General features: G+C 37.3%; 1 protein-coding gene across 6 annotated transcripts in view; it reads left to right on the top strand.

Annotated features, from left to right (window-relative positions):
* Positions 1-23728, top strand: part of rbm47 (RNA binding motif protein 47) — a 30949-nt gene extending 7221 nt beyond the window's left edge. Inside the window, exons 2-7 of one of the 6 annotated variants that reach the window (XM_039692083.2) lie at positions 753-923; positions 12414-13137; positions 13770-14238; positions 16345-16551; positions 17564-17754; positions 19371-23728. In XM_039692083.2, coding sequence (XP_039548017.2) covers positions 12445-13137; positions 13770-14238; positions 16345-16551; positions 17564-17754; positions 19371-19622 — 1812 coding nt within the window. In that variant the 5' untranslated portion in view covers positions 753-923; positions 12414-12444 and the 3' untranslated portion in view covers positions 19623-23728. Of the gene's footprint in view, positions 1-752; positions 924-2000; positions 2174-10784; positions 11035-12413; positions 13138-13769; positions 14239-16344; positions 16552-17563; positions 17755-19370 lie in introns of those variants that run through there. The other 5 variants (XM_039692109.2, XM_039692092.2, XM_089132371.1 and 2 more) reach the window with 5 other exon arrangements.
* Positions 23729-23843: the final 115 nt, after the last annotated feature.

The raw sequence follows: 23843 nt of genomic DNA on the forward strand, positions 1-23843 counted from the left end.
TGGAGAAAATCCTGGAATGTTTTCATCAAAAACCTTAATTTCTTTTCGACTGAAGAAAGAAAGACATGGACATCTTGGATGGCATGGGGTGAGTAAATTATCAGTAAAAGTTTTTTTTAAAAGTGAACTACTCCTTTAAGTATACAGTAGTCTGGGGTGCACAATTGTTTTTCATAAGTGTTTTCATTTGGCTGGTGGTGGTTATAAAAAACACACGCAAACACACAACCATTTGCGAAATCAATGATTTCCATTTTATCTAAGTAACCAAAGCAACACAAGACACACTGTAACGTGTGAGTACCTGTTTCTTGGGAACAGGAATGGAAAGATTTCACAGACTTTTCCAGGTTTGAATGAGCATGAGGGCTGATGAGCTTTAAACTTTTTGTCTTTAAATGTTTTTGAACCCAGGAATTCAGGAAATTGATTTCAGGTCAAGCTGAACAGTTTTCGGTCATTCGCCACCTGTAATGAACTTTTGCTTAGTCAATGGACAACCTGATTCACAGCCCAGCGCACTCAGTCACGCACCCGCACAGACATCTCGTTTGCTTCCAGAAAAACTGGAGAGAAATGTTCTTGGGTGTGACAAGGAAAAAGAAGAAAGAAAGAAAGAAAGAAAGAAAGAAATATAGGAGAGATGTGTAGGAGGAGGCACCTTTGCTCTGCCCCACCCCTAACATGCACTGAGTAAACACTCCTTTACCAACTGTACCTCCAATCTCACACTCCGCCTCTCTACCCCACAGATTGTTTGTGAGAGCGAGAGATTGACCGAGAGAGAGAGAGAGAAGAGGGTAACCGCTGACGCCAGACAAACAGAAGGCCTGAGTGTGTGTGTGACTGTGTGTGAGTGAAACAACATACACACATCAGCTACACTGCCACTCGGACACACATTCATTCACCTGAAAAGACAGGTAACGTTTGTGTTTGTGTTTTTTGTGTGTGTGTGTGTCTGTGACCGCTGGGATTCTAAAGTATGTGTGTGTTTGAGCACTTGTTCAGTTCTGGCTGATGTCTTATTTAAACAATTGACGTTTATGCGTCCGTGTCGTAATGACATTATGACCTTCAGGGGAACTTTATAAAGGAAAACAATATATTTGCTCGCTTAGGATATTTAGTGACATTTTACAATAAGGTCTCATTTGTTAACATTGATTAATGCACTCGCAACATGAACTAACAAATACATTTTTAAATGTTTTGCTAATGTTAGTAAAAATATAAGTTCACTATGTGTGTATTTACTAATGTGGTTGCACTATATTAAGAGGTCTGTGTTGCAGTTTAAGTATACATTTAAGTATTGAGTAATAAATACTATTGGGTTTGGTTTAGGTGCATGTAGTTATGCATCATTTAAAGTTTTATTTTATTACACGTAACATCTAATAAGGACACTAAAATAAAGTGTTACCATACACTAATGTTAACAAATAATATTTTTGATTTTAATAATGTATTAGTACAAGTTGAAATTAACATTAATAAATGTGGTTACACTTTAGATCAGGGCCCAATTATTGACTTTTGGCTCAATAAACTCCTAATTACTGCTTATTAATAGTTTGTAAGGTAGTTATGTTTAAGTATTGGGAAGTATAATATGGTCATGTAGAACTAGGCATTAATATGCTTTATAAGTACTAATAAACAGCCAAAATCCTAACAATGTTCTTATAAGCAACTAGTTAATAATGACAATTGAACCATAAACTAGTGTTACCATAAATGCTGTAAACGTGTTGTTCATGTTAACCAATGTTGACAAATGAAACCTTATTGTTACCAGATATTCAATTGTTTCAAAAGAAAATAGCATAATTTGACTAGCAGTTTATGCAAGTGAGCTTAAAATAGCGTAAAATGTAACTGAGCGTCACAGTGTTGGCTGTTGGTCTTTGGACTTGTTCAGTCTTATGTTTGCTGTTGGGGTGGGCCCAGACCTGTGCGTGTTACTCTTATCAGAAAGGTTCCTGTATCTCTTTAGTTAGTGGCAGAGGTATCTTGATTCTCCATGTGCAGATTTCTCACAGAAATCATCAAGAGAAAGTGATGAGACACCAGAAAAGTGCTCACTGGAGGCATTTTTGAGCAGATCACCAGCTGTGTGTGTCTGAATCAGCGGACTGTGTTTGATCAGGACTCGTCACATTGTGTTGCAGTAAGTAGATTAACAGTTGGCGTGAAGAGTTCAAACTACAAGATAAGAAACCTCAAGATGTCATCAGTGTGCGGGTGCGGGTTCATCCCAATGTGCAGTGTAGGAAAATTAAGTGCTTTAGTTTATAGTCAGGTATGTGTGCATTAGGGATTTGTCCACTTGGATCTGTGTGTGCGTGTGTGTGTGTGTGTGTATGCAAAAACAAAAGGATTATAATGTGAGGATTTGTTTGCTTGTGTGTATATTCACTTAAACTTTATCATTTTAAATGTTCTATTTCCTCCTTCCTGTTTTGTTTTGTTATTGTAAGCAGCGTTGTGTTAACTAAAATCAAAGCTGAAATGAATATTAGATGGAAAACTTAAACAGTTGGCACCTAAAATAAAATTAGTTTACAATTACAAACATATAAATAATGAGTGATAATTATAAAAAAATTAATCTTAAAAAAGCTTATTTAATAAATATTATTAAATATTAATTTAATAAGAAGTGTTACTTTAACATACTATATACATATTGTAAACTATAACAGTAAATGATGCTTGAGCATTTTTGACTGTAGTTTTTTAAGTCATGTGAACAAAAATCATTGTGTGTGTTTTAAATGAATGACTGGATAAATGTTTTACTGTAGCCTGTTTTCATAGAGAATTGAAACTGAGGACTTCAGGAATTGAGAATGGTGTTGTGGGTATGATGGTCACCATGTCCACGTGTCTTTCACTCTGTCTGGCATCATTTGATTCCACACACGTGTTCTGTTTTAAAAGGAACCATTATGTGTTCTTTATGTAATATTGTTAAGTGGCCTCCTCTGATCCAGATGTTGATCTAAAATACTTACACTGTAAAAAAAAAAAAAAAGGTAAACTACTGTAAAAATACCGTAAAAATACGGTGTGTTACTGTTTTTGTGTTAAAGCAAATAGCTGTAGCTACTGTAGCTGACAATACGGTATTTAGCTGTTAATTTCAAAAACAGTAACACACTGTATTTTTACGGTATGATGCTGGCAACCACAGCTGCCAATAGTTTACCGTTTTTTACAGGATTATTTATATAGAACCACACACATACCGTTTTGTATTATTCTCAGTGGTTATTCTCTTTAGATCCTTTCTCATTACTGCAATGATTTGTTACATTATAAATACTAGGGTTGGAATGTGCTTAATTTTGAGTTTGGGGTGACATACTAGACAATGTTCTTAATAGGTTTCAAGAATTCACCCCTATTTTAATTTTTTTTTGAATTTCTGCTACTTTCAGTATATCTGATTGATTGTTATTGTGACATGGAGGTTTATTTCCTGTCTACATGAAGACATAAAGTGCATAAGCTGTTGGGATCCCATCATGAATTGCACATTTGGCCATTTCAGTCTAACCGCTTGGGCGATTAACGGAAGTGGAAGTTTCCTTATGTTTCAGGTTCAAAATCAATCAGCAGCTTTTTTGCTGGATAACTTATTTTATGCTCAATATGAAAGTTAAATTTAGGGAACTTTAAATTGAAGTTGTCTAAATATTAAGTGTTAATTTGATTTCACTATAATTAAATGATATTTGGCTGTTTACAGACAAGGCTTAAGCCTAGTCCCAGACTAAAATGTATGTTTGAGCTGTCTGAACTTGCACTGGTGTATCTTAAAGGGATACTCCACTTTTTTTGGAAATAGGCTCATTTTACCACTCCCCCAGAGTTTAACAGTTTAGTTTTACCGTTTTGGAATCCATTCAGCCGATTTTCTGATATTTAGAAGAATATCGGTAAACAGACAGTTTCTGGTCTCATTGACTTCCATAGTAGGAAAAAAATATACTATGGATGTCAATGAGACCAAAAACTGTCTGGTTACTGATATTCTTCTAAATGTCAAAAAAATCATCTGAATACATTCGAAAACGGTAAAACACAACTTTTTAACTCTGGGGGAGTGGTAAAATGAGCTTATTTAAAAAAAAAAGTGGAGTATCCCTTCAAGCACCATTTTTTTTTTTTGTCTCAAGATGCGCACTAGTAATGTTTTCTTCATAAAAGCTACTTAAACATCCTAATTAAACTGAGGCCCAATCCTGGCTTAATCTAAACCCTGCCTGAAACCAGGCCTTTATATATATATCGCCATTTTATGGACCATCGGTCGCCTTGATCACTGGCCATTTAAAAACCTGATTTGGTTAAGTCGAGTCTGTTAAATTAAAGTGGATTCTCGTTTAAGCAGAGTTAATGTTAATCTGCACATTGATTATGAAGTGTCGCAAAGGTCGACGTTTGTCAGAGATGAGGTTTAATAATTATTGAGAGTTTTTGCTTAGTCACTGAGAAGAACACAAGGTTCTGCACTTTTCTGTTCATCATGTGAGTGTTTTCTTTTAAGAGTCTCCTCAGCAATAAACATTAACTTCCTAGATTATTTGTTGGCGAGTCAACAGAGTTTGAGTCTTAATGCAATGGTCACCTTGTTTGAATCCTGAGTTAATCTAAACCTTGCTGACAGCCTAACTTTCAGACATAGTAGACCTAAAACACACACAAACGCTCTCACTCATGTCCTGTATAGCCGCCTTTTATCCCCGAGAGTCCTTCATGACACTCAGACCAGGAGAGCTTTTGTGTCTCTGTGAGGGCTTTTATTTGCTCTCTTGGTTGCTCTATGGAGTGTATATAGTTTGAAGAGCCCTTGTCATGACTAAAGACCTGCCAAGCATCTACACATAAACAGAAAGACAGACACAAATGGGTCAATGCTGTGAGACTCATCTATTATTTAAAATGTGATTCATACATGCTTTAACTTGAATCCGCATTTTCTATTTAAATTCTCAATTTAAAGTTATTTTGATACTTTTTATGGGAATAAAGTATAAAATGTTGGTAGAAGCATTTTCAAATAATTTAATTGTTAGGTATATTACTAATCTTGTGTATTCTCAAATCACATATCAATAAAAACTGCTATGCTTATTATTCGAAAAACTTTTGTCTGTTAAATCAAAGTCACCTGTTAAAAACATGCAGAAAACATAAAACAGGAAGTGATATCATAGATATAACCCCTTCTTACTGTTTTATGAAAACGCAATAGTAGTAAAATGTCATGTGATGCAGGTCCCCCAAAAATGTATATTTATTAACTATAATAAATATAACTATAACTATAAAAATGTATATTTATTTTTGTAAAAGATACTTTTTTAATTTTTTATTTTTTTCAAATAATGATTCAGGTGTGTACACCCACATTTTTTTCAAGGTCTGAAGGGAGTTACTTTGTACTTGATGGTTGCACCTGTTTTTTTAAAAAAAATTTTTTTATTATTATTATTATTTTTTTTTTCAAAACCATATGAAACCATCCTGGTTAAATGTGGAAAACCGTCCTGGTTACCATCCAGATTATTTTCACTTTTCTTTATTATGATTCATTGACATGCCATTGCTTATTTGTCATTGACATTCTTCATTATCATTTGTATTTGAGAGTGTGTATTTGAATGCGCACTAATTTATTCTTGCGAATATCCTTGTTATTCCTTCACACCATAGCAGTGTAACCGCACTATTATCTGCAATTTTTCAAACTGTAGTACAAACACATGTATGATATAAGCAATAATTTTCAGTTAAATCTCTGTTAATGACTCTTCTCTACGCTATTTTCCCTATTTTCCCATCATGCAAATGTCAGTGTTGATCCATTGTTGTTGATCCAACTCTCTCTCTCTCTCTCTCTCTCTCTCTCTCTCTCTCTCTCTCTCTCTCTCTCTCTCTCTCTCTCTCTCTCTCTCTCTCTCTCTCTCTCTCTCTCTCCCTCTCTCCCTCTCTCCCTCTCTCCCTCTCTCCCTCTCCCTGTGTGTGTGTGTGTGTGTGTGTTTGCTATCAGAGCAGTTTTATTTCTCTGGGAGGCCAGCATGTGTATTGTCTACCCTTCTACACTTCACACTTTTCTTTCTCTGAGATCGAAGGAGTTTCACCCAAGAGACACTAATTGATCTGTCTGCAGTGCATACACAACCCTTGTGTGTGTTCCTGTGTACCTGTGTGAGAGAGTATTTGTGCTGATTGTCAAGTCCTGTGTGTTGAAGTCAAAGATCAGATATTTCTGTCAATCAGTATCTTAGATAATAACAAACCATTATCTTGTGATCACACACACACATAAAATCTCACTCTTTACAAGAATGACCCTTCTTCATTAACACGCTTAGCCATCATGTTTCTATCACTTGTTATTTAGTAACAAGCCATTTATTTAAGAACTTAAATGACATATTTTAATCAAAATGAAAACACACTTTTATAAATAGGCGTATTTGAATTTAAAAATCAAGCATTCTTATACCATTGACTCATTCTCAAATGTGGTTTGTGTGGCAACACTTTTCAGTAGGTCCCATTAATTAACCTTAATTCATGCAATTACTAATATTACATAACAATGAGCAATACTTTTTTTACTGTATTCATTGATGTTTGTTAATGCTTGTTCATGCAAGTTAGCTTGTGTAAGCTCAGGTCCATTAAGTAATATTTAGATTTAAATATATATTAGTAAATATTCAAATTAACTAAGATAAAATATATGCTTTAGGTGTATTTCCATTGTTAGTTCATGGTAACTAATGAAGTTAAGTAATGTTAAAAAATAGAAGCTTTGTAAAATGTTACTGGTTTTGTTTTGTTAGAAAAGTGGTAGAGAAGATTTTATGTTTTAAAAATATTATGATAATTACACTCTAAGAAATGCTGGTTTGTTTTAACCCAATTTTGGGTAAAATATGGACAAACCCAGCATTGGGTTAAAACATCCCAGTATTTTTTAGAGTGTAGTCTATGGGCCCTATTTTAACAATCTATCTTTTTATCTATCATTTTTTAACGATATATCCCATTCCCTTTAAATGTCAGTTGCGCTCACACTATGGTGAATTGCTATTTACATGGCGGAATTTGCAAGCGGAAAGACTGAGCGCGTCTCCTGAGAGCAAACGGATCTGCTTGTTCTTGCCGAGATTAAAGCGCGCGAGCAGACCATCTACGGGACAAGCCGGATTCCACCATATCTTTATGTACACAATTTGAATATTTTACATTGTAATCATTTTATTTTTAATAATTGGCATGTTTGTGTGCTGCTGCGCGTCCCTGTGTGTGTAATAAGCAGAGTGTACGCATGTTGTGGACCCGCCTGTAGGTGCATATTACAACGCATTCTCATCCCAAGGCGTCATATACGACTCTTTTGCCAAAGCGTAGACATCCAACGCACATGGCACCCTTTAGCGTCAAATGAGATGCTTCCGTAATGGATAGGTTTAGGTATGGGGTAGGGTTAAGGTTAGACCACTAGGAGGCGCCTTCTGCCCCATATATATCTGCGTCTCATTTGACGCTAAAGGGCGCCATGTGCGTTGGATGTCTACGCTTTGGCAAAAGCGTTGTATATGACGCCTTGCAGTGATGCGCGGGTCAATGTATAAACAAACCGCAACCGACCGACGTTTTCAACTACCCGCCCGCAACTCGGACCGCAAAAAAAAGTAAAAAAATATTGTACCCGACCCGCTTCCTGACCGCATTTTTTAAAAGTAGTAAATGCTCATCAGAGCGTTATTGGGCCATAGACGTGTAACAACACAGCATCGCAAGAAGACATAGGCCTACACATAACAAAGGCAAAGCCAGCACTTTGGTCATCATATTTCATTATTTCAGCAAATGTCTCCCACACTTTTACTCTTTCTATTTGTGTATTTGCGGAGCTTCCACTCCCCAGTCTTCACCTTTTCTCTTGCCGCCTCCATCTCTGCAGACTGTAGTGATCATAGACATGGCCGGTTCGCGAACGAATCGTTCTTTTGAACCGGTTCTTTTTAGTGAACCGGTCGAACCTACACTAAATCGAACTGAATCGTTCGAAACAGTTCGCGTCTTGCGTCAGTGCTGATCCATAAGTTAGTTACTTACTTTCAGACATGCCTGACAGTCGCCTCCGAATCGAAATAAATCAATATCCTGAATTCTATTTTACTCCAGTAACTCCAACAGTTCACTGAACCGAGACATGTTGGTGCCACTGTTGAGAGAAGTGATGAGCACGAGCAGCTGATACTGCGTACTACCGAACGCACAGGGACAGCGGTTCTCGAATCACTAGTATAGAACCGAGAACTGTTTAGACTGAGCTTGTGTGTTATCTTCGTGCCAGTTATTTAGCCAATAATTTGTAGGGCTGTATATTTCATCAAAAATTGTGTCTAGTACTAATACAAATGTTTAATTGGCATCTTTTTTCAAACGACCCGACCGACCGCGACCCGAATATCATTAAAAACATTTTTGGATGACCCGTAACTGCGGGTAACCGCGGGTGACCGCAGGCACCCGCTCATTTCGGATCAACCCGCGCATCACTGACACCTTGGGATGAGAACAGGCTCCATATTACGAATGCGCTCTTTAAATAACAAATATATATATATATATATATATATATTAGCAGTCTATTTCAGTTGCATCAAAATAGCAACGCGCCAACAATGCGCCCGAACACACCTCGTTTTCAGACCAGTGAACAGATCAGACCAGGGTTTTCAAGGGCGAACAGATGAGCGCAAATGCATTTGCTATTTAAACAATGTGACGCAGGATGTGATTATGATAACTGCATCGGGCTGAAACTAGCAAAAAACACTTGCGTCGCGCCGCATTGCGCCGTGTGTGTGAAAGGGCCCTATGTATTGTTAAAATAAGTGCACTCAGTATGTTTGTGTAAATGCGTTTTGTCTGTGTGTGCAGCTTGTGATTTGTGTTGGTTAATCATCCACCTGCTGCTGCCTCAGGTTTCCTTGCACCAAGTGCAGGCACACACACAAGCACACACACATATAAAGGTCAACCATTGCCAGGCAGGTACAATGAAATATGGAGACCTAATGTTGGCTGGAAAATGAGTAATCTTTTTCTACCCTCTCAACCGTTCATTTTCTCTCTTTTGCCACTGATTCTCACTTCCTGCTGTTTTCAGTACATCTGTACGGAACAAGGAAACATCCAGAGTCTCACTTCCAGAAACACATGAGGGACTAAAATATGCCTCTTCATGTCTTTTGTTGTCCGTAGTGATTTGCCTTAAAATTATATACTGTTTAATGAAAGGTTTTATTTTACATTTTGTTTTCATCAGACATTTTTATCAAAAGCAAAAATTGTATGACTTCCTGGGCAATTGAACCCAAGACCTGTCATTGTTAGTGCCATGCTTTACAGAATTGATAACCCATATACTGTAGTGTGTCAACATGAAGTGCTATTGGGACAACACACCTACATGAGCTGTATCTCTTTTTGTAAACGTATAAAACATTACGATTATAAAATTAAAATATATTGTCAAGACTTTAAGGTACATATACAGAAATTGACTTATATAAATTAACAGAAATATAGACCTAAAAAGTGTGACAACTTGAGAACATAAAGGTGTCACATGCGAATTCCCCAGCAAAAAAATAAATAAAAAAAAATCTTAGAACATTTTGCTATTCTTATCAAGTTTCTGAATGTTCTCTGAACAATTTCCTTCTTGATTTTGTGAACATTAGAGAAAACATTAATTAAGGGAATGTTCAATTTGATCATTCTGGGAATGTTTCTTTTGAATGTTCTCTAAACCATCTCAAACTAGGAAGTAGGAACCTTTAAAAAGAAAATTGATGAACATCCAACAAAAATGTTTCAGAATAACGTTCCATGAATGATGTATAAATAATGATTTTGTGCTAAAGTTTTGACAAAGTTATTAAAGACTAGATAACTTTGAGCGAACGTTCTGTTAATGTAGCTGGAAAGAACGTTTGTTCATAACGTTTTGAGAACATTCCCTGTTCTGGGAACTCGTTCTGTGCTGCCTGCTGTCTGCATTCGGCACTGCTTTGTTTTATGCGAGTGACGTCTTATGACTCACGTGTCATAGCCTGAGTCTCGCTCATGAACAGGTTTTTAAAACGTGGTATCAAGTTAAAAATAGTCAAACTTTTTTTTAAAAAGTGTTTTGAGTTTTTGAATAGCCTTTAAAGCGTTGCCTAACTGCGCTCAGGAGGCATAATTAATAGCTTTTTTTAATCTCACAATTTTTCATGTTTACTCGGACAAAATCAATGGACCAAATTGACAGCTTTTATTGTTCCTTGCTGAATCACATTTTTAAAATGCATTCTTTCTTACTTAACTTGTTTAGTGTCTGGCAGAAATCCATTTTCTCTCGACCTCTCCTTCCTCTCGATTTCTGCTGAATCATCTTTCATTGTCATTTGCACACTTCCATTGACCCCACTTCCTCCAGTCTATCCCCAATTTAATACAAACTGACACCTAGTAGGTCATTTAGAGACGGTATATTTTATGGATTTTTTTTATTTGTCCTGCCGAAATTGCATTTTTTTAATTGTTCATATTCTTGACATTTCGTTGTTTTTACTATTTTATAAGTTTAATAAAAGTAACCCTTTAATTTCAGGCTGTAATGGCTGTTGAACTCTCTCTTGGTGTTGCTGTCTCCTCATTTAAAGTAATCACTGAAACATCTATGTATTATTTAAATAACTGTTGGTCTTTTTGGTCCTCTTGCTTTTGATTAGTCAGTCTGCTTTTCTTCCTGTTTCAGCTTGGCCTTGAGCCACACATGTACTGATTTTTCAGTATATGTGTGTGTAAGCATGTGAATGAGGAAGTGTTTGTGGATGTGTGTGTGAGAGAGTGCTTTGGTTTAGTACTGCTGAGTTGCCTGTTATTCCAACCTCACAGTCACATGCTCCTTCAGCGAGCCTCTTGAACTCATCATGAAAACACCAGGTACTTATTTAAGCACGGTGCGTGTTGTAATTGTTCATTTATTTGAACTTTATTCCTGGAGTAAATTACTAATTTATAACCTTTACACCTGTGTTGTTGCTTTATGTCCTCTTAATTATGTCTGGATGTATTTGCGTGCTGTGTGAGTTGTGTGAACTTCGTTGTGTGCTGATAAGCTGTGTGTGGGTCAGCATGCTCTGTGTGTGTAACCATGGTTTCATTACTAAGCAACCTAACTACCTTACCCTCTAAGCGGCATCAAGGTCCGGCTAACCAGAGCCAACTAACAGCTATACTGTGATTGAATATATATGCAGTTTATAAAGTTTTATTATGCAAGAAACATACTAATTTCCTAAAAAAAAAAAAAAGAAGAAGTAATTTCTTTATATCAAACACAATTTCTTTGTCTAAGATTTTGTAGTTTACTCATGCGCTCTGTTTATGGAAATTTGTAGACTGTAGGATTTGGGCAGTCTGGAGATTTATTTCATGCTGAAGAATGTAGATGCGGCTTAGTGAGGTTTATTAGGCAGCTTTAGGTGTAGAAGAGGATTTACGTTTTATGTGTGTGTGTTTTATACAGAAAATATGACTTATACACTGTAAAAAAGAATATTATTGGTGTAACTTAAAAAAGTAACCTGGTTGCCTTAAAATTTTGAGTTCATTGAAATAGAAAATTTAAGTTGATACAATGGAGATATAACTTATCTAAAAATAATGTGATGACAAATCATATTATAATATTTTACAGTAATAATCACATTAATGTTTTACAGTAATTTGTACTGTAATGATTAACAATAAAATATATTCATGAGAGATTTTCTTTAACTTATCGAGTGATATTTGATATTTAATTGTAGATGCTTATTTCCTTCTCTTACCTTTGCCATCATCTAATGCTCACTTGAAGTTAATCTTAAAAAACATAGTTTATAAGAATGTTGTTAAATGCAATGGCAAATCTAAAAATTAATAACAAATTAATATTACATTTTCATATGGATATCACATTTTCATTAATATCACATTTCATATATACATCATCCACCAGTTGCATTTAAAATAATATTTTGGTATTATAAAAAATGTTTGGTATTTCATTTAAAAATTATTATTTTTTAAATATTTCAATTTTAATACTTGCTATATATCAGCCACAACATGGAAATATACTTATTGACCATAATTTTAATATTGGTACATCCCTAATCAATATCAGGCCCTGGGATTCCAGTGTCAATAGAAACATCTACTTTAATGAAAAGTGATTGAAATTGTATTGTTTATGGATTTATAAGCTAATTATTTAGTGATGCTCATTGTTTGTTTTCAGTACAAAATAACCGGATGAACTTTCCATCTTTTTTTAGACTCCAATCCTGATTGGATGCTTATTTCAGAATGACAGCAGAAGACTCCGCCTCTGCCGTTGCCATGAGTAACCCTAGCCCTCCCCCCTCATCTAAAGCCTCCACTGGGCATCCACAGCATCACTGCTCTGTCCCCGAAGGAGTGGCCGGGGCCCCAAATGAAGCTGCGCTCGTGGCCTTGATGGAAGGGTCAGGCTACGGAATGGTCCAAGAAAACGGACAGCGCAAATACGGCCCACCACCTGGCTGGCAAGGTCCCTCGCCCCCACGTGGCTGTGAAATCTTTGTAGGTAAAATCCCACGTGACGTTTACGAAGACGAGCTGGTGCCAGTATTTGAGACTGTTGGACGGATCTACGAGATGCGCCTCATGATGGACTTTGATGGGAAGAACCGTGGATACGCATTCGTCATGTACACACAGAAGCACGAGGCCAAGCGAGCGGTTCGGGATCTCAATAACTTCGAAATTCGTCCAGGAAGGTTGCTAGGTGTGTGCTGTAGTGTAGACAACTGCCGCCTCTTCATTGGCGGGATCCCAAAAACCAAGAAACGTGAGGAGATCCTGGAGGAAGTTTCCAAGGTGACAGAGGGGGTGCTGGATGTGATCGTGTACGCGAGTGCTGCGGATAAGATGAAGAATCGTGGCTTTGCCTTTGTAGAGTATGAGTCTCACCGTGCTGCTGCTATGGCCAGAAGAAAGCTCATGCCGGGACGAATTCAGGTTAACCCCATTTTCCATTGGGATCAAAGGAATTGATTAGCCGTTTTCCATACAACAATCTGCTAAGCTCTAAAACAAGACTTCAAGCATTATAAAAGTACTCCATATGACTTGTGTGCTCTTTTCCACGTCTTCTGAAGCCATATGATCAATTTTATTTCTTTTTCACTAATAATTCTCTTACCCAGTGAGCTGTTAACTGAATCAATGCGTCATTGAGTTTAGACTCAGTCAAATCCATCAAAAGAGACAATTCTTTTCAATAACAAATAGGACTGATCCAATTCTGAGTTCACTGTGATTTTGTTGCAGTGTTTTGGTAGAGATTTTTATTAGTGGCTATAATTTTGTTGGTTCTTCAGAAGGCTTTGCTCACAAGTCATATCTACTGCTTTTATGGTGCTTTTATCATGTTATTGCAGATATTCTGTTGTTGAATTGGAAAATAGATGTGTGAAGATCTTTTAAAAGTGTGTTCCTTTGGGCTGGGGGTTTAACACCATAGGGGTTTGGAATAGCATGAGGATAAATACATAATGGCATACATTTGGAGGCAAAACTATTCATTAAATCTTATTACTTAATAAAAATTACTTATTTGTGTGTATATATTTTTCACTTTCTCTATCCAGCTGTGGGGTCACCAGATTGCAGTTGACTGGGCCGAACCTGAGATTGACGTTGACGAGGACGTCATGGAAACCGTGAAAATTCTGTATGTGCGGAACCTGATGATAGAGACCAGTGAGGAGACTCTACGCCAAACCTTTGGCCAGTACAACCCTGGCTGTGTGGAACGTGTCAAAAAAATCCGAGACTACGCCTTTGTTCACTTCGCCAGTCGAGAAGATGCTGTGGTTGCGATGGACAACCTGAACGGCACCGAGATTGAAGGTTCCCGTATCGAGGTGACCCTTGCCAAGCCTGTGGATAAGGAGCAGTACACTCGCTATCAGAAAGCATCGAAGGGAACAGCGCCTGCGACAACTCCCGACAACACCCAACAGAGTTTTGTGTATCAGTGTGATCCATATACACTCGCCTATTACGGCTATCCATACAGCACACTCATTGGACCCAACCGAGACTACTTCATCAAAGGTTGGAGAACTCATTCTCTCTCTTTATTCTCTAAGATCAATAACTTTATGAACTCAAGAAACGCAAAACCATTTGATGAAATCAAAATGACCTGAAAACATTGCTAACAATTGCTTTTTCTTGATGACCTTAAATGTCATGCTATTGAATATATTTGGAAAATTAGATTGTTTTCCAACTCTCTCTTGCATAACAGTCCAAATTCACACAAGTAACCAGACTTGATCTGTACAAACAAATGAAGGGGATGAATTACAATGAATGTGACAATGATGTCTCCTTTAACCCAGAGCTTTCATAAGTCTCATCCTTTAAAATAGTGGTTCTCAACTGGTTTGGAAAAAAAAAACAATGCTAGAAACCATAAAAATCAAAACCCATGAACTACGCAAGGTAAAAAACAAAACAAAAAGCAGATTGCATTCAGGGTTGTAAAGTACTTTATTAATTCTACTTAATTACCATTTACATATTTTTGTGTCAGTAACCTTTCAATAACATTTCTAAGAGAATCAAATATATTTCTGTCCATCGTTCTGAGCTACCAAGCCATATTTAACACTTATGTACAATTAAAAGTGGAACATTATGCTTTTATCAAGTTTTGACTCAAATGTAATGAAGATAAAAATGTATTTTGAGCTGTCAGTTCTTGACTTCCAAGAAATATTTAATGTTAATAATGTTGCGTAGTAGTTCATGGTGATATAAGGAAATGTGTTTGCTTTTCTTCCATCAACAAGTTTGGTACTGTAAATGGTACTTTTACATCCAATGTAAAATCCAGAAGCAAAACCAGTTAAGAACGACTCCTTTAAAAGACAGTTTTCCAAACAAAAAGCTCTGCCCTGTTTGTTGCTAATCACATATTTAGTGTGGCCACTAGATGGCATGCACTTTGAGATTGTTTTGGGCTGAAGAGCTGAGCTCCATAATAGGTATGATGCTGAAACTAATGATGGGAATCTGGTATTGTTACATTTCCTAACCCAGAATCATTAATTATAAATGCTTGTGGTTTTGGGTTGGGTTGCAATTGAGAATTGTGATTGCATATTCAATCCGAGCTATATTTGCTCATCCATTATCTGATTATATGAAAACAAAACTTTATCTTTACTTTTCGTTTCAACTTTACTCAAGCACCACTCCCATCTCAAAGAACAGAAGGAAATGACAAAGAGGTGTTCACACTGACAGCAATTTGAATTAGAATGCTGAAAAGTGATAGAGCCTAATCTACGCCTTGTGTGTAGCCGCACTCATATCTTTATCATGACGTCACCCCATGCGAGCAACCTTTTAGCAAAAATCTAGAATCTGAATAGAAAGCTAATTACATTATATTAAATGTCTGCTCAACCTTAAAGGGATAGTTCACTTTGAAATTAATTTTGGTATGTTTTAGCTTACCTCAAGGGCATCCAAGATGTAGGTGTCTTTGCTTCCTCAGTAGTTTCAATTTTGATATTTCTAGGTCAAACCGTTGGTGTCTAACAGTCATATAATGGAGGTCTATGGGGTCCACCTCAACGAGCATGCACAGAGAAGTCCAAATTAAACATGATTTAATGACTCATAAATGTAAATACATATTAATGGCCTAAGACACGAAACGATGTGTGGTTTGTGTGAGAAAACAAACAGTTGTTATATCGATTTTACCTCTTGTAACCACAGCCAAGTCCAAGTGATCTGAGGGCATGGGCGCTTTGTGGCTGTGGTTACAAGAGGTAAAAATGATATAAATACTGTTCGTTTTCTCACACAAACCGCTCGTTTCGTGTCTTAGGCCATCAATGTGTACTTACATTAACGAGTCATTGAATCATGTTTAATTTGGACTTCTCTGTGCATGCTCTTTGAGGTGGACCCCATTATATGACTGATAGACATGAACGGTTTGACCTAATAATATAAAAATGGAAAATACTGCTGAAACAAACACGCCTACATCTTGGATGCCCTTGAGGTAAGCTAAAACATATCAAAAATTAATTTCAAAGTGAACTATCCCTTTAAGCACTGGGGTTTCTAGTAATTTTAGGTATGTGCCTCCTTGTGGCTCTGTACCTGAACAGCACCTCCTTTCATTTGTATCTCAAGCAGGTACTGTAAGAGGTCGTGGTCGTGCTGGGGCCGGTAATAGGGGCCCAGGGCCCCGCGGCTCATACCTTGGTGGCTATTCAGCTGGCCGAGGCATATACAGCCGCTACCATGAAGGAAAACCCAAATTGATGGACAAACCTTACGAGATCATGCCCAATCTAGAGCTGACAGCTGTGAACCAAGTGGGCATGAAGCCTGGCACAAGTCAGTGTGAAATTAAACCACATACATACAGAATTGAACTCGGTTGTGCTCTTGTCCATCCAGTGGAGGCAGAATCTAAAACGATCTGGAAACAGAATCCGTAAACTGTTTTCATTTAGAAAAAAAAAAGGTTTCTGGATCATTTACTGAAATTGAGCCCACCAGTGAGTTTCACATTCGTCTCACACTCAATTAAATTGGAGTTATTCAACAAAATGTAGAGATAAATTTGTAAGACGCATTACTGCCCCTACTGGTCTGGAGAGGAACACCAACTTCCTTTTATTATGACAGCTGCCATAGCTGTCACTGCTTACTCCATTTGATTTTTTTTTTTTTTTACTTAAAAGCTTCACTTTTTTCAATTATATGCACAATGTTCAAACAATGCACAAAAACTCTCAAAATGTTATATACCTCCTGATAAAATCAACGTACAGCCATTTGAAAAGACCATTATTAAGGACAATAGGATCAAACGTTCCAGAGAACTAAGCCATTGATCAAAATACTTTGAGAGTATTTGAGTTTGTTTGTTTGGGCATTGAGTTCAAGGTTCTTTATTTTCCTACTAATCAGCTGCTCTGTCGAAATGAACTGATCCTGCAGAATTCTGATCTGAGATCAGTAAACTCCTGACTGGGGTATTCTGACACGTCACCTAAACCTACTGAGCCTAAGTCTGAATTAACGTGGGGAATGAAAAGAGTTTTTGTGCATGGAAACAGTGTTGTGTGTGTGTGTGTGTGAAAGACAATGTGTACGTGGCTGCATGTGGGTGTGTTTTTTTGTCGCTAATCTTAAGCTGAGTCATACACTTGTTGTAAATGAGGACAGGTTGTGCAAGTCTCATTCTTTTTCCTGCATTCACCCTTTATAATTCTTGCACTTTCTGACTTATCTTTCAACATAACATATTTTTACATATAGTGATTTACAATATGTGCTAATTTAAACCATACATTCTTCAAATTTTTGCACTTGTTCTAATTGAACGTGTGTGTGTGTGTAGTGGCTCTTCCAGCACTTGGTGCCCAGTACCCTACTGTGTTTTCTGCTAATCCAGCAAATAAGTTAATGGAGGAAGGAAAGATGCACGCAGTGGAGCACCTGATAAACCCTTTGGCCCTCCAGCATGACCCCACAGCTGCCTCGGCCAGTGCAGCGGTCATGCCTGCAGTCTCCACACCACCTCCTTTCCAGGTACTGACCTGCACCTCACCATTATAACTCTTAGATAACTCTATGAGCACATTTGTATGTCCACATCTCAAGTGAAAATGCTGTGCTACATTAACAGCCAATGAAAATGCCTGGAGCGTTAGTGTTTTCTTGCACTTTAACGGTTCCTCTGATACTGCTTTCATGAGACTTGGATTTAAATTGCACAATTAGAAATATTGGAATTTGAATTAAAGGAAGTAGAATTAAAATGACCTGTACTTCAAAGAAATTGATGTGATATTTTTAGTTTTGGTTTATTTTGATGGTCCCTTTAACACTTTCTGTTGACAATGAGAAAGAGTTAAGCAGACAGTCTACTATTCTAATCAGAGAGATTAATTGACATGTAGTTACAAAGCTACTTATAGTCAACAGAATGTTCAAAAGGGACCATCAAAATAAAGTGTTACCTCATTTTTAACTAGAAAAGGAAGTCTCTTTTCAAAAGAACTCTGAAAGCCTTGTCTGAAAGCAAAATACGTTTTTTTTTTTTAATTTTGAAGGGTTTAAAGGCCTTTACATTTTACTTACTGTAATTCCTATTCAAATTCCAATTTAACTCCCTGTTTATTTAAAGTTTCGACTCATTAATTAAAGGGATTCCAATTCTTAAAATATGAACCAAGACAAGCATAAATGTAACCGCACCTTAACTCTTTCCCCGCCATTGATGAGATTTTTCATCATAACACAACGCTTCCGCTACATTGACGAATTTTTGCAGCAATCCGTGTTTTCACTGTTATTGTGTAGGGGGCAATATTACGCATCTTCTGAAATAGCATAGCATCTCCGAATCCAAAAATCAAGTGCAGATCTGCGGATAGAAGTTGCTTACACACATTGTAAGCTAACATGATCATCAAACATTCAAACTTTTACCAAGAAAAATGTCAAACCCACAAAGAAGTATATGTCTATGCATGCTTTGGGCTGTTAAAGGAGCTGTATGTAAGATTGTGGCCAAAACTGGTACAGCAATCACTTTCAAATTACTGTAGAGAGGTGTATCCCCTCCCCCCTGACTCAAGGTTGCCAGATAGGCTAAAGGATCTAAAAAAATTTTTATCTGACACGGTTGGCAACCCGGATGCTGCAATACTACTGACTTTGTGATTGGTAGACCGGTGGAGGGCGGAGCATCGGACCAAAAGTTGAGGGCTGCAACTTCACTTTTTAAATGACAATATCATGGCCGGACTACTGTTGTCAGTGATATAAGTATTTGAAATGAACATGATTTCTTAATGTCTAGTGACATATCAGGGCCATTTTATGATTATTTGAAATACATTTCTTGCATACAGCTCCTTTAATGGACTCAATCTACTAGATCTATCATGTTTGATCATGGTTCTGAATCTGATCCAGACAAAAGCATTTCTTTTTGTACTAAATGTTTTTTTTTTTTATGAACTTTACCCAAATTCAAGTGTTGATAAAAAAGATTAAAGCTAGAATAAAATTGTGTTGTTGTTGTTGTCGAGCAGAGGTTTTTCTTTTTAATATATTCTTTCTTTTCATATAGTTTACACAAGATTTTTGTGAAATTTTGTACATTTTGTGAGATTTTGTTATCTCTCTCTATCTCATAGGGGCGACCTATAACTCCCATCTATGCTATGGCTCATAATGTCCAGAGGATCCCGGCTACCGCCGCCAGTCTGTACGGGGCTGGGTACATGCCTTTCGCCACCCACGCCAACACTGCCACGCTGGCAGCGCTGCAGAAGAACGCTGCGATGGCTGCCGCTACCTATGGAGGGTACGCTGGGTACATGCCTCAGGCCTTCCCGGCCACTGCCACCTTCCAGATGCCCATCCATGATATATACCAGACCTACTGAGATACCCACAGCATCAATCACAACGACTTACAATTATACATCACAGGCCATCTTTACAGTTAACCGATTAACTGAACCACGCAGAGTGAAACTGACATACTCACAACAAAACTAACACCTTATGACTCTCCCTGGAAGCCTTTAGATTTGTGTACAAGTTAACGCTGGCAGCAAGGATGTAGATTTCTGCTAAATTTACTCACAGCTTCATCAAACCCTCCTGCCCACCTTTATTAATCCAGACGTACAACCTAGACCAAAACCACTTTTATATGCTACTGATTAGCTAACTAGGATAGGTAGATATTTGTGTTGTATGTTGTGGACTCAATCCCCTGCAATGTGACCAGAACCTTGCCCACTTTCCCTTTAGACCAATAGAAATCAGTCTGCCAGTTCAACTTTTTAAAGGACTTGACCACACTTGCTGATTTCCGAAGCCATCACACGACTGAATGAATGACAACATGACCGTTTGCATATTTCATCATTCTGCAAAGGTGTTGTTTATTAGTTAATCCCCAGTACTGGGCGGACTGACTCCGAGTGATATGTTCATATGAAGAAATTCAAAACCGAGCATTTAAGACTTGCAGAAGCACACCTACTGACATATCACTTGACATATCTCCCCCACACACTCCAGCTAAGAATCGTGAGCCAGAGCGGTTATGTCATCGCACAATCCTAATACCACTCCTCTGCGTTCACGGCCACAAGAATACCGAAGGAGCATTGTAGTATTAGTGTAACTAATGCCTCTCTATGCTTTAGTGCATTTACTTTTGTTTTGTGAAGAAAACGAAATAGACAAAAAGAACTGTAAATGAACAAAAAATACTGCTGAGCAGAAACTTCAACAACCACAGAAGTAGAAGATTTAAAGTGTTTCTTGAAAATGCTGTATTTTGAGTAATTGCGAAATGTTTTGAAGATGTCGGAATCTTCCGTCCACTGGGTTTTTCTGCACGCGAGTCCTGCGTTCATTTTTCCTCCTTTACGGTTTATTGCTAATGCATTTTTATATTTCGATTATTTTAAGTTTGTACTATTTAGTTGGCTTGAAGACTTTTCAGATGTTGTTTTTATTGTCTTGAGGTTATTATTTTCTTTTCTTAACTGGAAGATAGACAAACTCTGTTTTTCTTCTCAGAGGCTAAATAAGTTTGTGTTCAAGAAAAGGCAAACTGGAAAAAGAAAAAAAAGTCGGTTGAATCTATGCTGGATAACATTTGTTCTCTTTTAAAGGAACAGATCACCCGAAAATTCTGTCATCATTTATTCACCTTCATCTCATTCCAACACTGTATGACTTAACATAAGAACATAAGAGAAGACATTTTGAGAAATACAGTATTCATGTCTAAAACTGTAGAGTGTGAGCAATGCATTATGGAACCATGAATTAATGGATGTAGATTGAATGCAGTGCAAGTCACTTTGGACAAAAGCGTCTGCCAGTGTTTTTTTTTTTTTTTCATACAATGAAAGTGGGAACCAATTACATTTTGGCACAGGTTTTGGAAAGACATGAGGGTGAGTAAATGATTTGCAATGATTTTCAGAATTTTCATTTTTGTTTAAACTAATGCCTTTAAAATGTTTTAAAAGCACAAACTGGACTGACAAAAAAAGTTGCTGGGTTGAGGATACAGCGCCATTTATGATGACTTAAGGTCCGTTCACACCAAGAACAATATCTATATTGGCGCCCACAACAACGCACAATATCGTTGTGTTTATTCGCAGCCCGTTCTCATCCCAAGGCGTCATCTAATTGACGCTTTTGAACATGCGTCAACATCTGACGCACATGGCACCCTTTACCATATGAGACGCAGATATATATATAGGTCAGAAGGCGCCCCCTAGTGGTCTAACCCTAATCCTACCCCAGACCTAAACCTACCCATAACAAAAGCGTCATCTAACTGACGCTAAAGGGTGCCATGTGTGTCGGATGTTGACACATGGTCAAAAGCTTAATGGTGTGTTCACACCGAACGCGAATAGAGCGTCAAATACGCGTCTAGTTAGACATTCGCTCGTTCAAATTTTTCAACTTGCGCGGAAGACCAATTCGCGTCATTCGCAACGCCCGGCGCGAATGATGCGTCTATTCGCGTCTTTACATTGACTTTCTATGTAATCTACTCGCGCTAATAATTAAATTCGCGTTCGGTGTGAACACACCATAAGTTAGATAACGCCCTAGGTATGTGCACGGTTATGTCGTCTGCCACTTTAAGTGCTCAAGCTCTTTAAAAAGGATGGATTCTGATTGGCTGTCAGCTCAAAAAAAAAACCTTCCTTTGTGTTGTGAAGTGGACTGCTATTCTTTTAAATTTCGAACAATTTTTAAATCTCCATCTATTTTGAAATCGGTATAGTTATCGTCGTTCGTGTGAACGGGTCTTTAGTTCTGCTTACTTGCGCTGGTTGTGTTTTAGTTAATAGTTGATGACCAACTGTGAGCAGCCCTTAGTTTTTCAGAACACTACTGTGATTCCCAGCATCCAGTCCTGTGCATCATTGGGAAAACACAGGCTCCCTTATATCCGCTTTTGTGCCATTAATACAAGCTGCACCTCAAGTACTGTTCCATTTACCGCTGAACCAAATGTGTTGATGTTGTTTATCAACGGTCTTGAGTTGCAGGACAAAATCAGGTTACTGGCATGATTCTCTCATTCTCCCGACCATAATTCCTCCTATAGATGCGTGTAGACACAGCTGACAGGCCATGGAGATTTATAGTTTGTTTTCTTTATTACTTTTTTAACCCTGCATTTTTGTAGATCACACTCCATATTGTGTAGCTACTGTAGTACGGCATGTGCTAGTAAAGATGACTGTTCTGAGGTGCACTTAAACATTTTTTGGGGGTTTAGAAGTTCTTGTGTATGTACTGTACGTGCTTTATAATATGTGTTTGAGCAGGCACTTTTGTTTTTTAGGGGTATTGCGATACTCCTAGAACTGGAATAAACTGGACCAAACTGAAACCAGGGAGCTCAGAGAACCTGTTAATATCCTCATTGCCTTTTCAATGACTGCTGTATGTAATATCAATGTCCTCTTGAAGAATGTTGTATGCCACCACTATGCCTTCTGTTAGGACTGCGTATGTCACGTGCCTTTATTCAGACTGCTGTCTGTCAAGTGACCTCTTAAACACTGTTTGTAATACCGCAGTGCCTCTTCTCTCCTAGTTTTCTTTCAGAAAGTCAAGTTTTTCTTCTTTTTTTGTTTTGTGCTGTTGTGTCTATGGGGGCTCTGAGTGTTAGAGTGCTGCTTTATGTTGTATTATGCTTTCATGTTCTAACAGAGATGATGTTTTATTAAGTATAGCCTGTTTTTCTTTTTAGACGGGGATAATTTCACAATATACAACCAAACAACGAACGACAATCCACGCAGTTCACATCACCTAAGCTAGAGACACATTTTTTGCACAGTGCTGCCATCGTCGAGGACAATATCTCTCGGTTATGGCATGTCTGTGTGTTTTTGAGAAAAGTGAACTATCCCCAGTAGTCTGTTATCTAATCTTTTATTATGAGCGAAGCAGTCAGGATATTTAATATATACAGTACATTGTTTTTGTGTATGAAGTAAGAGGAAATGCTATAATATATTTTAAGAAGACTTTTCCATGTCATCGTCTGTGCTTTAGAGAGTTTAACAACAACAAAAACTTTTTCCTTTTTGCCAAAGTGTTCAATGCAACTAAACTAATGTGAATGTGTGCATGTGTGGATATATAAAAGTGGCAATATGGTGTCAATACTGGCCCAAATTGATCATACATTCATTGGCAAAACATGCTTTCTTTTGCGACCATTTCATAAAACACTACATGTGTAGCGTTTTTTTTTTCTTTTCCTTTTTTTTTAGACTTGTTTTTTTGTTACTAAAAAACAAATGAACAAGACAAGGTGACCTCGGCTGAGGACATTTAGATAATGAATGCTATTGCCAAAATATTCTTCTTCCTTTTTTTAAGATCTACTAGAGCTGTTTTCTTTCTTGCATTGTTTGTTTAAGGCTTTTTGGCATTGTTGTATTTATAGAGGTAGTTTAATAAAGCATTTTCAAAAAGAGGAGTATGATTTGTGCTTGCCTTTTCCATGCGTTCTTTGCTCTCAATTCAAAGAAAATGATTTAACCAAAATTATTAGCAATTGTACTCATTTTTAAACAATCATTTTTAATATTTTT

Source organism: Pimephales promelas, chromosome 6 (assembly GCF_988280905.1).
Source record: "Pimephales promelas chromosome 6, fPimPro1.hap1.1, whole genome shotgun sequence".
Lineage (NCBI taxonomy): Eukaryota > Metazoa > Chordata > Actinopteri > Cypriniformes > Leuciscidae > Pimephales > Pimephales promelas.